Source organism: Pungitius pungitius, chromosome 3 (assembly GCF_949316345.1).
Source record: "Pungitius pungitius chromosome 3, fPunPun2.1, whole genome shotgun sequence".
In the NCBI taxonomy this organism is placed as follows: domain Eukaryota; kingdom Metazoa; phylum Chordata; class Actinopteri; order Perciformes; family Gasterosteidae; genus Pungitius; species Pungitius pungitius.
Window position 1 is genome coordinate 15,961,016 of NC_084902.1, and position 18,382 is coordinate 15,979,397.

Genomic DNA, 18,382 nt, shown 5'->3' on the forward strand with positions numbered 1-18,382 from the left:
GAAGGTATATACTGACCCCTAGTGGTTCATAAACTAATAGGAACTATTATTATTATTATATTATTATTATTACTATTATAAAATATTGCTTGAAACGTTTCATTTTTTAGCTTCAGCGTCAACTACCCACACACACGGTCTTCATTTTAACTAGCATTGATGGAAAGTAATACATTTTTTCTATCATTTCACTGTATTGTTGCGTAGTCCCACGCGGTTAATACTGACGACATCACTTAATTTCCTTACTTTAAATATAATTTATTAGGAATTCATGTTTTCGTTTATCGAGACATATGTAAACCGCTGTAAGGTTTTACTCTAGGCTTGAATTGAATTGAGTGCTACAATCAAAAGAATAATACTTTGCGACCTTTACGACAGTGCAGTAAATGGCGGACGTATCGAAAAACGCCAGCGAGGAAAAGATGGCTGAGGGAGGTAATGATGCCGAGCTGCTGAAGGAGAAGGCGAATAAGTATTTTAAAGGTAATGTGACAGACCTGTCAAGATTATGTATATTACCAACAGTTTGTAACAGGCGAGAATGTAACTGTAAGCTGTAGTGTTGACGCAAGTATGTCCCATGACGCTCCAAACCTGAGCCGGTCGCTAATGATAAGCTAGGCTACATTGCTCTCAAAGCATGCTAACTGTAAACTCCATTCATTGGATTACGCCACACTGAGTTGAAGTTAGCTGCTTTAGCTCGTGCTAGCTACAACGTCAGCGACTATGGCATCGACGTTAACACATGCCGCCACGCGTGTCGTCTCTAACCAACACCGAACTGGCTCGCATTTGGTGCATTATATGGCGTTTCATGTCATGCTGTGTACACTCGTGTTTGCGTTCAGTCGTGTTGTCGACTTATCGTGTGACGTTACCGTCAGTTTACAGTGAGGTTTAGAAATGTCTGCTAGTATAGTATATTAGCCGGGCGCACGTGAGCGGTTTATCATGCATACAGTTACTTCTTAACAAGGAAGTGTCCATTTCTTCTCCGCCATGAAGAAGTTAGTTTATAAAAGAGACGATCAACAGTCACTGCCTCCGTTTTGGTCCAAGAAATGATAAAGTTGCGATACCTGTCAAAAAAAAAAAAAGTTATTCGAAAGTATTCTTAACTTCGTTCCATTTCGGTCCTTGTTTGCACAAGACCCCGATTCCTCTACTATAGGTCAATAAAGGCGAATCTTACCCTTTCCTATAATAATACATCATATATAAATTAATTAATATTTTCTTCAAAGCAACCAGTGAGATCAACTTTAAGTTGCAGTGCTGTGAAATCTGTATAATTCTCCATTAAAGACAAAATGGAAACAAGTGAGCAAAATACAACAAAAACGCCCCAACGTGCTTTAATGTGAGTAGAGCTTCCACTGCTAAATCTGACGTAGAAACCCATCGGCAACGGAAGTCCACTTTCTCTTTTTGTTGTCTTCTGATAGTCATTGTCGTCTGTTGTGATGCCAACGACCATCGTAGTCACTGATCCAATGCTATAGATGTTCTGGATGGTATTTCATGGCATGACTCCTGTAGATCTGAGTGTTGTGAAGCGCTGATGGATCTCAACTTTGAGCAGAAATAGAGCTGTCTCGGTAAATGTGCACGGTGGACTTTTTACTGAGTTTGTTTATAAAGTTTGTTGTCTACTGGTAAAGGCAAGCATGCAGTTTGCCTTTAAACCGTATTTTGATTACACCTTATTGCATGTTGCAAATAAATCAATGATCATCAAATACACTCAACTTGGTTGAAACAAGCATTGCGCCAAGTCAAATTGCATCTATGTCTGACATATGATGGCAATAAACTGCACATGGGAAACACAAACATATATCTGAGATAAGTGCAACTGACTTAACCATTTAGGAATGTCTGAAATGACTTTCTGTATGTTTTATAGCATTTGAAGGCATGTCATCTTGGACTTTCCAATATTATAGTTCACTGTTCCATATTTAATGATACAATTAAGTGAATGCGTCTGCATCATAAACAACTTTTAACACTGGTTAAATGCTGAATTGATCAATCAGGTTCAATTTGCCAATATTTACATAAATATACAATTATAAATTCCTAATAAGACATTATGTATCTTGAGGTACTGAAAAAAAAAGTAGCTCATCTGACTTACTGTCAAAAACATATTTAAGTTAAAACAATGAGCTACGTTTATCTAGGAATTATTTTCAAGTTCTGCCATCAATTCTAGTAGAAAAAACTGGAACACACACTGAAAATGAACTGTCTGGAGTATTTCTGACATTTCTTCAAAATAGGCCTTTGTAGAACCCCAAGCACAGTGTTTTCTAGTGACAATTTGACATTTTTCTTTTCAGAGAAAGACTATGATAATGCAATCAAGTACTACTCTGAGGCCTTGGAGGTCAACCCTACCAATGCCGTCTACTACAGCAACCGGAGCCTGGCCTACCTGCGCACAGAGTGCTACGGCTACGCCCTGGCTGATGCCACCAAGGCCCTGGAGATCGATAAGAACTACATCAAGGGCTACTACCGCCGCGCCACCTCGAACATGGCATTGGGCAAGTTCAAGGCAGCGCTTAAAGATTACGAGACGGTGAGATACAGCATCTTTTGCTATGAGTGGCTGTACACTTTTCACCTCGGAATCTTTGTGCAGTTAAATGTATTTATTTTCTTATTTTCCAGTTTCATCTGTCCCCATGAGATAGGCTGTGCTCCTGGAATAGGGAATTATCCTTTAATCCAGGCATGCAGCCAATTAAATCCAGTTTAAATGCACTCAAACAAAGCTAATTTGGTGCCTATTGTTGTTCATGCTGTAAGCAATATAAATAAAGTGTCTTTGGCAATCTGTGATAGCTCTGCTTTAACCAGCCATTGTTGCACAAACAAATTCAAGCTATGCAGAGTCAGTCGCCCAACTGCTTCCTTGATGCTGGTTGTTGAATAACCAGTGCGGTGGCTTTATCTCATTTCCCTGTGGTGACAATAGGTAGTAAAGGTTCGACCAAATGACAAGGATGCGAGGATGAAGTATCAGGAATGTAACAAGATTGTGAAGCAGAAGGCTTTCGAGAGAGCAATCGCCAGCGATGAAATAAAGAAATCTGTCGTTGACTCCCTGGACATCGAGAGCATGAGTAAGTCTCTCTAATATTTGAACAACAGTGTAAATGTGCTGCAAGACTTTAGGCTCATAATATTATCAGATACAGGTCTGAACATTTGATTCTTTACTGCACCACCTGATCCTCTCATTTGAAAGAAGTTTTTCTTGTATTGCAGCGATTGAGGATGACTATGAAGGCCCACAGCTGGAAGACGGAAAGGTCACATTGAAGTTCATGAAGGAGATGATGGATTGGTTTAAAGACCAGAAGAAACTGCACCGAAAGTGTGCTTATCAGGTCAACCTTTTTATTTTTTTAATGAACCACCAACTGAAGGACATTTACATGTACCTGTCATTGAACTTTCTTTTATTGAAATCTTTCAGATTTTGGTGCAGGTTAAAGATGTTCTTTCTAAGCTTCCGAGTCTTGTTGAGATCACATTAAAAGAGGTAAGGACTGTGATCACTCGTGAAATGACTTAAGGTTGCTGTTTATGTTGAATGAGAATACACCAGTTGATTAATATGTTGTTGATCGGCTCATGATGTGACTACAGGGATAAATCTAACTCAATGCTATTTTTCATTCTTTCTGTATACCTTTAAATGTTGTTTCCATTTGCCATAGACGGAAAAAATAACAATTTGTGGTGACACACATGGACAGTACTACGATCTCCTCAACATCTTCCAGTTGAACGGTTTACCATCAGAGACCAACCCCTATGTATCCTTTTTACACTTGTGTTCATGCACTCATCCTCCTTGTTTCTACCTTCCTGTGTCTCAAGGCCTTTACACAACTATTTTCTTGGTCTCAAAGACATACTTTGATTATAACTTTCCCATTTCAAAGAAGGGAAGCTACAGCTCACATTGTGCAGAACAGGTTTCTTTCATTAAACAACAAATCATGGGTTCGGCCTATGTTGCTGCTCAACCTTTTTCCTTTCACAATAAAATCCCCAGACATAGAATGTTTGCAGATGAGCATCTATCTTTTGGTTTTGCTTATTTATTATGTTCCCCGTGTGTAAAGGCCTTAATACAGCAACAACTAAAAGCCTCAAAATGTGTGCGTTACGATACTTAACCGCAGAATCCAGCTGTTCAATGGCGACTTCGTTGATCGCGGCTCTTTCTCACTTGAGGTCATTCTTACCCTCTTTGGATTCAAGCTGCTCTTTCCCGACAACTTCTTCTTGCTCAGGGGTAAGAGCACCTCTTCTGTGTCTGGAGACACATGTTTGCAGATGTGTGCGGTCAAACATGTCATATCGCTGACATTTAATACACATCAGCGATCATAAAGTTCAAAGCACATCACTAAAATCTATTCATTGGCCTGTAACGTGTTCCCAATTCATTCGGTTTCTACCATTACAGACATTGTATGATGTGAAATAGTTTACACGTTGTGGTTTAATCATTATTCTCTACATGCAGGGAACCATGAGACGGACAACATGAACCAGATGTATGGATTTGAAGGCGAGGTCAAAGCCAAGTACACAGCCCAGATGTTCCAGCTGTTCAGCGAGGTCTTCCAGTGGCTGCCTCTTGCACAGTGCATCAACAGCAAAGTGCTGGTAAGCAGTAGGTTCGTGGGTTCAAAGCAGCATCCGGGCCAGACAATCCATACACATGGGCCTCACTGTCTGCCTCTACCCGTTTGTAACGCCCTTCTAACTGCCCTTTTATAGACCTAGAATCTGGCTTGTAGTGTAGAAATGAATCTACCCCCCCCCCCCCCCCCCCCACACACACACACACACACACACACACACCCCCCGGTGGGCTTAAAGACACTCTCCATTTCAGGTCATGCACGGCGGACTGTTTAGTGAAGATGGCGTCACATTGGACGACCTCAGAAAGATTGAAAGGAACAGACAGCCTCCGGACTCAGGTAGGCTCCGACTCCAAATGCACCGTCTGAGAAAAAAGTGTCTCCGGAAAGAATGACCAGAACCCTTTCCTCTGCTCTCCTGCAGGCCCCATGTGTGACCTCCTCTGGTCGGATCCACAGCCTCAGGTCAGTTCCTACCCACTTCACGGCTCACAATGCACCCAGCATTCAGTGCACCTCCGACTGAATTAACAGTCCCTCTCTCCAACCGTCTCTGCAGAACGGCCGGTCGGTTAGCAAGCGAGGAGTGAGCTGTCAGTTCGGGCCAGATGTGACGGAGCGCTTCCTGGAGCAAAATAAGCTGGATTTCATTGTGCGTAGTCATGAAGTCAAAGCTGAAGGCTACGAGGTCACTCACTCAGGGAAGTGCATCACTGTGTTCTCAGCACCCAACTACTGGTACGTCATGAGGCCGGCTAACTTTTGGAGTGTTGGGTTGCCAACGCGGTCTACTTTGAATATTGAGTATTATTGAGTTGTATTCATGTCTTCCTCCAGTGATCAGATGGGCAACAAAGGAGCGTACATCCACCTCAGGGGATCCAACCTAAAGCCAGAATTCCACCAGTTCACTGCTGTGGTCAGTATCCTGTACAATAATGTAGCGTTGTCACTTTTCAACAATTCGGATAAAAAGTGGAGACGATATAACCAAACACAGGTCACTTTTTGTTAGGTTTCAGATAGGTTGAGCCATGTTGTCTTGAAATATCCAATGTTCTCCTTTTTGGTTTGCTATCTAATGGGGCTACATTCATAAAAACACAAGTCAAAAGTCATTTCCACCACTAGACAGGGGCAGTGGGCTAGTTCCTATTAGACTCGGTTGGTAATTTACCCAAGAGGTTTGTTGCACAGCTTTTAGCTAACATCTGCTGGGATTTTAACCCGATTCTGTTGGTCCAAACGGTCTTCAGTGCTTATTAAAAATTGAAGCTGAAACTGGCGCAGTACGTTGCCATGCCGCTTCTGTTAAGTGGCTCAGTACAAACATGCTCGTAACTAACAAGGCTGAAAACAAAAACCACAAAAAACACGTAGACTGCAAAAGGCATATTAAAAAAGGTGCGTTGAATGACCGTGCAACCTTTTCTCTGCTTCTCTCTCTTCTTCACAGCCTCATCCGAATGTCAAGCCCATGGCATATGCCAACTCGCTAATGCAGATGGGGATGATGTAAAGGCCGCACCGACCCATCTTTGACATCGACGACCCTCCTGTATGACCCGAACCATCCCAGCCACCTCACACCCTACAGTGCTTAGACATGCTCGTGCTTAGCCTAAAGGAATCCTCCCCTTGCGCCCCCCCCCTCCCTCTCTTCCGGAAAAACTTCCACTAGTTGTGTACTGGAAAACACCTAATGTAGTTCCGATGAGCAGAGATCACTTAAACGTGGCCCAGTCTACAACTGGGAATGTTTTATTTTGTTATGTTAGAACTGGAAAAAAACAAAATCTCCATTCCCGCTGTCCACTTTCCTGTTTGTTTGTTCCCTCATTGGGTAAAGAAAACAAACTTTCAGATTAGCCTTCCTTGAGCTGCTTGGTTTTTAGAACATTTGATATACTCTGCAGAAGGGATCAAATAGCTGGTATGTACCAAAGATACGTAAAGAAAAATGATTGTTCAGTTTTTGCAAGAAGCGCCTTGTGACTCTGGAACGCAGTGTCGTGCTGGCGGCCCGTGTACATAGCTTAGAGTATTCGTAAACTGGGTGAAGAGCAGCATGTCTATCAGTGTTTCTCAAACTATCCTACAGTATGTTCGTCGCCTTTTACGTATGGTCCTGGCAGGAAAAAGCAATCAATTTTGTCGAGGGGGGACGCTCTTAAAGGGTGTTTACCATTAGATGTGTATTTCCACGGTTCAGTCATAGAGTTGATAACATTTAATTTGCACTGCTTCCGGTTGAGGAAGATTCCACTGCTCTCCCTGTTTTTCATCTTCGACTCACCAGGCAGCTCCCGCACAGTCTGTTCTCCGAGCTAGTGGCGATGGCACTCTGGTCTCCTTTACACACGTTCGATCTCTGACCCAGGCGTCGAGTCTTCAGTACACAACCGTCAAAAATGAAATCCTGTCTCAAAGCGCACAGATGCATTGTCCAATGGCCCTCAACTTTTTAGATAAAAGAACGCTGACGTGTATGTATATATACTGTATCATTTAAAGATTCTGTGTAATGTTTGGAGAAAAAAAATATTGAATAAAAAAAACCTAGTCCAGTGATTTTAGAAAACATCCTGGTATCTTTACGTCCATTACTTTTGTCTACTCTTATCTCTGTGCTTTTGTCTGCGGGTTGTAATGGGGTCCCACTGCAGCCTCTGGGGAAGACTTGAACAAACCAGATTACTGGTAATTGGCAAGCATGGAATTTTGGCCAATCCAAGCACTACAATGGTAGAGACAGTGGGTCTTACTTAAAAAAGCAGAGGGTTGCATACCTGTGAAAGGGTTTAAAAAGAATGACGTATTTACTTTTGGCACAGAGAAACAGTACATGTACACAATCACTGTACAATTTTGCAGTGCTTAAACTAAATGGTATACGTATTTACCATCTTCTGCTACATCATATATCTACTCCTTTGCCTCTCAGTGGGAAATATCTTGTACATTTATCTGATAGTTATTTGGCGGGTTGGTTAATAACACATTAAAATATAATTTGTATGTATTACGGGTAACTTGCTACTAGTGATATTCGCAAGAAACCAGGCAGTAAAAGAAACTTAACCTCTGTGTTTCCCCTCCCATTATAACAGGAGCTTTACCAGTTTTTCTAGTATTTCGCTAGTTTTGCCAAATATGAAGTGACCGCTGTGCGCATGTGCAGACCGTCTACCCAGAAAGCCTGCGGAAAGACCCGTCCCTACTCGGCCTCTGATTGGCTACTAACTTAAGCTGTGAAATGCTAACGTTAGCCTGGCTATGATGCTAATTATTGCTTTGGACTAGATAAACCGGCTAAGATCTAGTGTGTTCTATCCGTCGTCTGAAGACACGGTACCCGATCTGAAGAACGGCTCTGAATAACAGTTCTTTAGTAATATCTTTTCAAAATCCTTTTAAGCGAAAGTCGCATTTCTTAGACGTCAAAACATCCAACAGCTGATCACCAGTCGTCAACCCTGCGCCACGAGTTGACAACACACACAGCACGAGTTTCACCTTGTTGGAAACGGAGTTGTGCACGAATACAGACAGCCCTCGGCCTCAACATCGACTTGAGATGCCAAAATACTGTTCTGTCCCAAACTGTAAGAATGACTCCGGAAATGGCAGCGACAAGAAGAGTTTTTACAAGTAAGTTGCTTAATTTGTCTTCTAGCTGTTAGTTATTCCACGTAAGCTGTCGTGCTGGTAGAGGCGTCATCACCGATTCAAAGAGCTGTTGCTAGCCGATAAGGTTAGGTTTCACAACTTCAATACGCAATAAACATTGCAATTCAATAATTAATCAATCAGTATAAGTATCAAGGGTTTTTTTTCCAATTTTAAATGAATGCTGTTAAGTTCAACGTTGTTAATGGTGACCTTTGTGTCCTGATTTGAATTGTCTTTGGAAACTGCGTTTTATCGACGTTCTAATCCCCCTAAATATGTTTTCAAGTTTTTCGAGATATCTGCTGTTAAGTTGTATTTACTAATTAGAATGCGTTTTTTTCATCGACTGAAGCATGAACGCAAACTCGTAAAATAAATACCGGTGTATTTTGGATTAATTTTTTTCTCTTTCCACGTGGAAGAGCTATTACAATCTCAAAAACCTTAATATTGACCAGTGCGAAAGCCAATGTTTATTCTTAGGGTATGTTAATCTTCTAGCTGGTAATTCACTGACAGTCTGCAGTAACATACGTTTTTTAAACTTTTGTTAACTCCAATATAATTATATAGCCATGATTCAAATTGTTTCTTCAGTAAAAGAACGATACACATTGTAAATGATGTTCCTCGATGTGGAGTCAATTTTTAAAACACGTTGTCCACCGGCTTGTAGATAAGTACTAAAGTACATAATTGCATATTTGTGTTTTATGTTGTAAAACAGAGTGTGAGTATAACGTTTTGTAAAATCAAAATACTCGTACACATTGCATGTCAAAATTGTCATTAAAAAGTGTACTTGGAAACACTGATCAGGAGAACGTCTTGAAGCTTTCGCTGCTGCAATAGCATATTTGACACTGACATTTAAAAAGTAGTCTTCCCCACACACATACTATTATTTGATATGACTGTAGTTTGATACGGCATCACCACTGAGTTGGTTGGGTTGCATTACACATTATACAGGGTTGCATAACTCAAAATGTGCCAAGTCCATAGCATCACGTTTTTAGCTGAGGGAGGCAGTTAAGAACACACACTGGCTGTTTTATGTGTTTTAGGGCCCAAGCGAAAATGAAATGAAAAGATGCCTACTTAGCGCCCCCTACAATTGATTTTTAGATTGCAAAGGACACGCCCCTTGCCCTGTATATCCAATCGATTTGAGATCCATGCATATGTTCAGGTCTATTTGCTGTATAAAAAGTCAAAGAAGTCCTTCACTCCACCCACCAACGTTTTCTGCCATGCCTGATATTAATCTCAGCCTGAGGATGTCTACAAGCTGATCTTAACTCCCTCATAGCTCCTGACAACAAAAGCCACCGTTATGTAAGAAAAGCCATGCGATTTACATTATGTGGTTTACACTTGATGTAAAGCAAGGGAATGCATGTTTTCCGTGTGTTCCCTAGCGTGTATACAGGAACTGTTGAAGTATTTGCAATACGCCATTTACAGCATTGCATATCCAAACGTAAAGAAACACACTCTCTGCTGCAGATTCCGGCGTACCACTTGTACACCCCCCCCCCCCCCCACCACCCCCCACAATGCACAATGTCTCCCCTGAAGGAACCCAGGGATATTCCAGGGTCTAACATCCGCAGTTGTCTTTGCGCCCCAGGTTTCCTCTACGGGACCCTGTCCGGCTGCAGCAGTGGCTGAGCAACATGCGGCGGGGCAGCTGGACCCCCTCTCGGCACCAGTATATCTGCCACGAGCATTTCGCACCGTCGTGCTTCAAGGTGCGATGGGGGATCCGTTACCTTGAGAGCGACGCTGTGCCAACGGTCTTCCCGGAGGTTGAGGTGAGACGAGGAGAGTGAGGAGACACTTTACTAAAATGTATTTTTATTTCCATAAATACAATGCTGATAATAAAACAATAATTACGTTTTCCCTCAAGAAGGATTATTCAATTTTGTGCTTGTTATGAATTTAGCCAACGTAAATGTGTATCACAATATTTCAGGCAAAAACTCTTCCGAAAGACTCTTTCCTTGTAATGTGATATATTTTTTTTATTATTACTTTATTTATGTATAACTGTTTTACTTGGTACATGTGATGACTTAATTGAAAATCTAGGGTATTCAAAGACGGCATGAAGCATTATTATTGCATCACTTCAGCTGAACTGTGATCAGTGTCCACTCCCCTAACTGAACACACACACACACACACTTCTTCCTTCTAGAAACGGAAAGCCGTGGATCCCAGTGAGCCGGCGCCGAAGCGGCCCCGCGCACACCACAACCAAAGCGTGGCGCTGACACCGGCTGTGGACGCCGCGGAGAGAGAAGGTGAAACGCCGCATGGCGTACACCTGTACGAGATCACCGTTGACCCTTTGCCCCAGTGGGAAAGCAGCAGCAGCAGCAGCCGGTCGGCAGCGAGCGAGGCCGCCGAGTCGAACCGGCCTTTCCAGGCCGACCCGGAGTCCGGGACCGGGTTCAAGCCGGTGCAGAGTTTCCCTTTGACTCTGTTACAGACAGGACGCAACCTGACGAACGGCGGGGAGGTGGTCGTGATGTCCGAACACCCCTTTGGTGAGGGGCCGGGTGAGCTTGCCGCCATCTTGACTCTCTCGGAGGAGCCCTCGGAAGGAACCCAAGTCCTCGCCTACTTGGAGACCATGCCGAGCGTTTTCCACAGTGAGCCCGCCGTCCGCCCCGACACGGTGCTGGCGTCCGCGCTGAGCTCCGAGCCCATCACGTCCACGCTGCCCATAGTGTCTAAGCACATAACGGCCTCTGCCGCGTCCCTGGCCCTCGCAGAAGAAGGACCGGACACGGGAGAGGAGGACAACGACGTCACATCGGAGGAGGAGGAGGAGGAGGAGGAGGAGGAAGAAGAGGAGGAAGATGCTGGCGCAGAGCGGCCAGATGGCCAGCTGGAGGAACACTGGTGAGCATCGACTCGCAGCCTTCGGTCAGTTTCAAACCAGGTTTAAACCCCTGATCGTCTCTTTGTTTCTTTTGCACGCATACAGCTACCACAAAAGCAGCCTGACCAAAGAGCAGCTGGAGGCGATCGTGGGCCAACTGCAGAAGAAGGTGAAGGTGCTGCAGCAGCGCCACCGCCGCCACCTGGAGAAGCTCCTGGGCCTGGAGAACACGGTGAGCCAGCTGAGGCAGAACAACCTGCTGAACGAGGAGCGCCTGCAGCTTCTGGAGAGGGTGAGGAGCCCCCGCGTTTTCCAGAGGTGTTAAAAAGTAAAACTCACTCAAGCTGTCATTTAAACTGTCCCCTCATTCGCAGGCTTACATTCAGACCGGCTCAGCGGGGTCGGGTGTCGGAGAGACCGTGACCATCATCTACGAGGACGACGACGACGCAGCGTACTTGTTCACGCCGCAGGTCGCCGCGGACCAGAAGCTGTGATACAGAGAGTCTGTGACAGGCCCAACAAATACGCTACTCGATTATTATTATTTTTGTCATCTAACAAATTTGATGAAATCTGGAAGCATGTTGTCAAATCTGCTGTGAGCTTTGCACAAATATGTATGGGACAGCACCCCCCCCCCCCCTTTTGTCCAACCACCATTTGTCAGAAATGACGTTGTTCTGTTTGTGATGATAAACGTATCAAATTCAAAACAATTTTCATTGTTTGGATTTTTATTCTACAGTTCATGCACCTTTAGCTTTTCAAACATTACACAACCATCTCCTCCAAGTTCAAGCACCTCTTTATAGTGTGTCACTACATGGGGATTCAACAGTGTATGTTTCTACAGATTAAAGGAGCCATTGTATGCCCATTTTACCACAAGTTGATATGGTTCCTTGGGGTCTTAATTAAATGTCGGACTCTCTCTGGTTGAGTCCGTCCCTCCTTCTCAAAGTCCTGCCCATTGTTTTATACAAAAGAGACGGTCCGTCCAGACGTTGATCAGATGTGATCTAACCACACCACGCCACCACACTGAGGTTTACAAAAACAAAGTGAAGTGCTTTGGCAAATATTGTATCTATAGTGAGTGTAGGCCCCCTTTAAAGTAACTCGAAATTGGGAAACAAGGCTTGACGGGAAGGTATGTGACTTTAACTGCAGAGTGAAATGGAGATCAGAGGATTTTAATTGTATCAGTGTTCCAGACATGAAGCAGTGCTCTCTCCACACTAGATGACGGTAGAGTTGACGTTTCTATTAGTAGTTTTGGAGAATTAAATGAGCAGGCTTTGGTATAATTTGTATTTTTTTCTCATCCTCCCTGGCTCTTGTTTTGTTTTAAATCCTAGAGTCAAATCCTACTGAGTGTAACTAGCTCAACTGTTTCATGGGGCATCAGAATTCAACTGCAACTTCTCCGAAAGGCAGTTCATATTTGGTGGGCAGATGTAGCCAAAATGAAGCTGTGGTGAAAAGGGCTCTTGGGTCAAGGGTTTTGATTAAAAATGTAGTTGTTAATAAATGTAGTTTAAGGGATAAAAGTAAACAGCCTATGTTAAAAATAAAAAAAAATTGTTGAGCAGAGAACCAGGCTGAGGGATGTTTGGAGGTAATCTAAGTTTGAACTTTATTTGGTTTCAGGTGGATTGACTTGTCAGCAATATGCGTCCGTCATCTGAGGAATGACCTGTAGCCCCCATCAGTGTCCTCACGCCATAGTCTACTTCCCACCCATCTTGCTTTGCATTTCTATTCATTTTTTCCATTACTTTAACTATATTTTGCTGAGGCAAAAATAACATCAAGTTTATTTAAAGTCCCCTGAGATGCATTAGACCCTGTTTATATGTGTGGTAATCTCTACTCTTCATTCCAGTTAAGAGTGGCAGATTTCCAGAGGAGATCGACCTATTCTGCACCCCTGGTGTAGATGTAGAAGATTAAGATTTTGTCTTTTTTTCCTGTCTTTCTAATGATGCGCGTCTCACTATCTCTTTCTCTCCCCCTCTACTTCTCTCCCTCACGTTCTGCCTTTCTGCTGTGTTTGTGCACTCTTAATCTGAGCTAATCTAGGGGAGCATGTTTTGAAAACAATGCAAGTCAAGACCTCAGGTCGGTTTCGTTTTTGAAAAAATCTTTTCTTTTAGGATGGGTGATGAACCCCCCCCTGTCGAGGGTCTACTTAAATTGCATAACTTGAAGTCCTTTTCCTTTTAAGAACCAACCTATTTGTATATTCCTCTGCAGACCGCAGATCTAACTATTTATACTCCATTTATCTACACACATCCAAATGCCTGTTAATGGTGCCACAGCTGGAAGCAGTTGTAGTGTAGGAAAATGAGAAAGTCCTTCACTGTGAGAACTTTCCAAATGAACTTCATCCCAGCTTGTTTTCTTTTGGCAGCTTTAACATTTAGTTTTCTTAATCATTTTTCAGATAATAGCCGAAAATAACAGCTGATAGGAGACCGTGCTGTGGTGGCGCCTGGTATCTTGGCTGGCATGGTCTGATGCACTTCTCTCTGCCAACCTACTTTTTCCACACTTGGTAGCTATAATAGCAATATATGTGTTCAATTTGCATGGCCTCAGCTGGATGAAAAGTCTTTTTTAATTTCCTATCATGATCCCACACAGATGAGATGACATGGAAGGAATGCGGCCGTTTGGAAGAACAATGAAGGCCGTCCTACTCAGATGTAGTACTGCAGGTAAGACTCCAGGGAAATCCTGTGGCCAAAATACTACATCAGTGAAAATAACAAGAGAAATACGTTACAACACTGCCATTGTGTGGAAGTTTTCAGGCTAAGATATATAGTTATTAATGTAAAATAAATTGCAAAATGTAGTACAGTGATCGACTCACTATGAGTGTATATAGGACCCACCAATATCCTTATCTTAAGCCACATGTGATTACTAATGTTCTTTATATCCTTGAGACTTCAAGTCAGTCAGCCAAATCTTGCACTAAATAATGTTAAATGTTGAATATTAGGAAATGGAACGTTCGATTTTTAGCTAACAACTAATGGAAAAACTGATTTGTGGCCTGCTTGAGGTTTTTTTCCGTGTAAAATAGTAATTAAATGTTAAGAGTTCGCTTTTTGTGGAAGGTACCGTGTGTGATGAGTGAACACAAGTACAGGGATTCAAATGTCATTTTTGCTTAAATGCATCAATCCTTCAAAATTTGTGCTTGGAAGACATCAAGGTAACGTTAGCTCTTTATGGTTAGTTTACCTAATGTTAGCTCGTAGCCGAGACGCACATGTTCCGTTGTGGATATTTTGAAACCACACAGCACCTGGGCGTCGTCTACCTGGAGCATGAACTTTCTATTGGGGAGGAGATACCTCGGAAGAGGATCATTACAGAGATTTCACAGTATCAAAATCCTCTGATATTCCAATGAGCAATCCAAATCTACTTTGTCCTTTACTTTGGTAAAACATTTTAGTTTTTTACATTAATATTAATATTGTCATTTTAAAGTCTACAAACATGCAAGTGTTTTGAGTAAAAAAGAACCACAACTAAAGTTTTTCGACAGAGGCTCATGGTGACCGGCGATAATTTTTCAACAAGCCCCTTGGGCACCACGTTGGCTGCCCCGGCTCTAACTATTCTCCTCTAATCAGACTTCAAATTATTGAACTCTAAAGATGAAGGTGAATTGAGGAAAAAAAAAATATGTCAAATATCAAAATGCTAAACAATTAATGGCGATCTAAGCCCTCCCCTCCGAGGACCGGCCGACGGGGGGGTGAAAGAACGAAGGAATCGAACGAACGTGATCAAAAAATGGAAGCCCGGTTGGGGACATCTGGAAGAGTTTTGGATTTAGACTCAAACTACTGTTAAAATACATGTTCATGGAACATGATTTAATAATAACATGATCGTACTTTTCTTTTTTATATTTTTGATTGCAGTGGACTCAGATACTCTTTGCGGATTATAGTAAGAATCTTAAGACCCTTTGTTTATGACTTAATAACATTGCTAAGCTCAAACATCTTCATATTTACTGAAAGAAAGACAGGTGTCTTTAAGCTACTATATATTTCATATTAACTCTTCATAAAGGGTGACTCATAGAAACAATACAAGTAAGTAAAGGTAGCAGCTTCAAACAATTACACAACTAAATATTTAAAAAAACAAGAAAAAAGACATTCATAATGTATCTGTTTTCTCTCAATTCCGGTGGACACAAATAACAATAACTGATTGCCATAAACAATGATGGAATTTATTGATCAGTGCAAAGCTCTGAGAGGAGCAAGAGTTGGTGGAAAAGTTGAAGGAGGAACAAATTTCACTGGAACACGGCTCTAGTGGTAGAAGGAATTGTCCTGGTGGCCCACGATCAGGTCCTAGTACATCTGGCATGTTGAGCCAAACAACATCTGGAAAAAAACACAATGGAGTTCACTCTTCAGACATTATTCTAAGACAATCAATGAAATACATCCATTGGTTGAAATTCATGACTTCTACAAGATTGATCATTTCTAAATATGACATGATCTGAAAATAGATACACTCCACACACCACTCTGCTATATATCAGCCCCATCAACACTATCTTGCATTTGATTTAGTTGCTCCTCGGTCAAAAGACTAACTTGGTCTTTAGGCCGAGGAGCAACCAAATAGAATGACCTCCTCATCCCAAGGAAGCGAAGACAGGGACTTGATAGGCGGAAAACTACAAAATAAAAAAGGACGTAAAAACACACCGTGACACTTCACATCTTGAGTTCAGACTTGAGTTCCTGCTGCTCCACTCTCAGATCTTCACAAGGCTGCAGGAGGCATTGGTGCAGGTTGATGGAGGAGGCTGTAGGTGGCGATAAAGTTGTCTGGCAGATCCTTCGGACGGTGTTGAAGGTGCACAATGATGAATATAGGTTGAGGTTAATGCTCTAGCTATCTTCCAGGATCTTTAGGTGGGTGAAAAGGGTACATTGTAATGTCTGTAGATGGAGGTTAAGACCACAGCCTTCTTATCTGGTTATGGAGGACTAAACTGCAGCTTTATGCCAGAATCGGCAGGTGGAGGCGGCACCTGCACAATCTGACAAAGGCTTTTCGTGGAGGCAGCTTTATACTAGGGCGTTCTGGTGGAGGCGGCATCCAAAGTTGACTGGCAGAGGCCGTAGAAGGAGGTGGGGTTAAGCTGTCTGTCAGAATCTAGTGTTGCAGGCAGCAACAGCGATCTGCCATCACTACCCGGCTCCACCTGCAGCCTCTGACAGCCATCTGCAGATGCCGCCTCCAACTACAGGTGGCTGGCAGAGGTTGCAGCTGGAGCCTGGTAGTGATTGCAGGTGGTGTATTAGGTCGAAATGTGTCAATGTGAGTTATTGATACAGTTTGTCTGGAGTAAGACAATTTAAATTGTAGGTGGAGGCTCGAACGACAGCTGTGTGCTAGAATCTGCAGGTGGAGGCGGCGATTGCAGGATCTAGCAGAGGATGTAGATCAATGTTTGATAAACAGTTCTCTGCCCAAGTTGCAGGTGTAGGGTGTAATTGCAGGTTTGTTGAAGAGGCTATATAGGTGGAGTATCCGTTATAGCTTTCTGCCACAACCTGCAAGTTCTGCCTTTGTCTGGAGTAAGACACTTGACGTTGTAGGTGGAGATAAAGCTCCAGCTATCATCCTCCAGATGCAGGTGGTTTGTGGGGCATCATTTGGGTGGTAATAGCTGCGGACAGAAGGTGGAGGCAGCAGAAAGTTAATGTGAGCTGGTAGATGATGTTGGATCTACAAGAGAATGATGGAGGCAGGAGGTGAAGAGGAGTTTCTCCACTGGCGGGTGGATGGTTGCAGTTGTAGTTGAAGGGTGGAGTACAGAGCTTCAGCTGGTTCGCACGGCGGTGCTTTCTGTCCCTGTTGAGGCTGAAGCTGGATTACAAAGCTGATTAACAAAGGCTGCATCTACTGATTGAAAAACAGCACAAACCTGTTACACAAATAAAGGAAACTTAACTTAAAATACAATACTTTACACTATAATATTTAACTTATCATTATAATACTAGACTTAAAACTTTAACACATAACTTACTTCTGTAATACTTAACTTTAAACTACAACATTTAACTAAACACTATAATACTTAACTTAAAACCACAATATTTAACTAAACACTATAATACTTACCTTTAAACTACAATATTTAACTAAACACTATAATACTTAACTTTAAACTATAACACACAACCTACTACTAAAATACCTAACTTAAACACACACTAAGTTTTTTTTGTTTTTTTGCTTTCATTTTTTTTTTGCTTTTCATTTACAATATTATATACAGATGTGAACTTAATTGAGCCTCATTGATTTCTTAGCTCATTAGTGGTCTCCCCGGCCTTGGCTCCCCCAAAACGTCCACCTGGTGGAGGGGAGGGTAGGCCCCGACCCCGTAGGAGACGTCCACGTGCACCAGTCCGTCTCCGTTGACTGTTTCGGTAAACAGGGGACGGTCCAGTCTCTGCCACAGCTTCTGCTTGATGGCGCGCCCCAGGTTCAGAGTGTAAGGACGCAGACGGCCGCTCTTGAACCTGAGAGGTAGAAACACGAGTTTAAGCGATACATTTTGTTGTGATTGGAAGAATGTGCTAATTATGTGACCGATTGTTGACACAACATACCTTAGCATGTCATCAACAACCTCGTGGTACAGCTGCTGATAGTCTTCTACTGGAAGGTTAAATATCTTCAGAGGGCCGTCGTGGTGCGGTGGAGCAGTCGAGGGCTGGAGGCTAGGGGCCACACAGGAGACTCGGGGCAGGTCAGCAGGTGGGATGGTGGCTCTAGGCTTCTGGAGCAAGGAGGGCTGCACAGCGGGGACACAGTCCAACACCTCTGGATGGTCAGGTAGGGGACGGGCTGCGGAGGTGCGCTTCCTCTTCTGGGGAAGGTCTCCGGGAGCAGGAGAAGGCCGGCGCTGTCTCTTTAGAGTCGGCCCCTGGTCAGCAAGACATCAAAGGGTGTGAGTGAACTTCATACTGAACAACACATGGTTACAGTGTTGCATCACGTGCACTGCAGAGACCGTTGACAGATTCTATTTTAAAGGATTTTTAAGATACAA

General features: G+C 42.9%; 2 protein-coding genes across 2 annotated transcripts; both read left to right on the forward strand.

Annotated features, from left to right (window-relative positions):
- The first annotated feature begins 359 nt into the window (after positions 1-359).
- ppp5c (protein phosphatase 5, catalytic subunit) lies at positions 360-7,256 on the forward strand. The gene is made up of 13 exons (XM_037469943.2): positions 360-489; positions 2,355-2,596; positions 2,996-3,143; positions 3,289-3,410; positions 3,500-3,565; positions 3,744-3,842; positions 4,222-4,327; positions 4,562-4,704; positions 4,937-5,024; positions 5,110-5,150; positions 5,245-5,423; positions 5,523-5,604; positions 6,142-7,256. The coding sequence occupies exons 1-13, from the start codon at positions 393-395 to the stop codon at positions 6,202-6,204; spliced, it is 1,476 nt and encodes a 491-aa protein (XP_037325840.1). The 5' UTR covers positions 360-392; the 3' UTR covers positions 6,205-7,256.
- A 657-nt stretch (positions 7,257-7,913) lies between these two features.
- Positions 7,914-12,155, forward strand: LOC119222407 (THAP domain-containing protein 5-like). Its single transcript, XM_037479036.2, has 5 exons — positions 7,914-8,336; positions 9,991-10,174; positions 10,564-11,273; positions 11,359-11,545; positions 11,628-12,155. The coding sequence occupies exons 1-5, from the start codon at positions 8,263-8,265 to the stop codon at positions 11,748-11,750; spliced, it is 1,278 nt and encodes a 425-aa protein (XP_037334933.2). The 5' UTR covers positions 7,914-8,262; the 3' UTR covers positions 11,751-12,155.
- The last annotated feature ends 6,227 nt before the right edge of the window (positions 12,156-18,382 follow it).

What these genes read in the sequence shown, in the direction of transcription:
- ppp5c (XM_037469943.2), top strand. Translation starts at nt 393, where the DNA reads ATGGCGGACGTATCGAAAAACGCCAGCGAGGAAAAGATGGCTGAGGGA. An exon ending in ACCGAAAGTGTGCTTATCAG is followed by an intron (nt 3,411 to 3,499) that starts GTCAACCTTTTT and finishes GAAATCTTTCAG; the next exon opens with ATTTTGGTGCAGGTTAAAGA. An exon ending in CAGACAGCCTCCGGACTCAG is followed by an intron (nt 5,025 to 5,109) that starts GTAGGCTCCGAC and finishes GCTCTCCTGCAG; the next exon opens with GCCCCATGTGTGACCTCCTC.
- LOC119222407 (XM_037479036.2), top strand. Translation starts at nt 8,263, where the DNA reads ATGCCAAAATACTGTTCTGTCCCAAACTGTAAGAATGACTCCGGAAAT. An exon ending in GACAAGAAGAGTTTTTACAA is followed by an intron (nt 8,337 to 9,990) that starts GTAAGTTGCTTA and finishes TTTGCGCCCCAG; the next exon opens with GTTTCCTCTACGGGACCCTG. An exon ending in GCCTGCAGCTTCTGGAGAGG is followed by an intron (nt 11,546 to 11,627) that starts GTGAGGAGCCCC and finishes CCTCATTCGCAG; the next exon opens with GCTTACATTCAGACCGGCTC.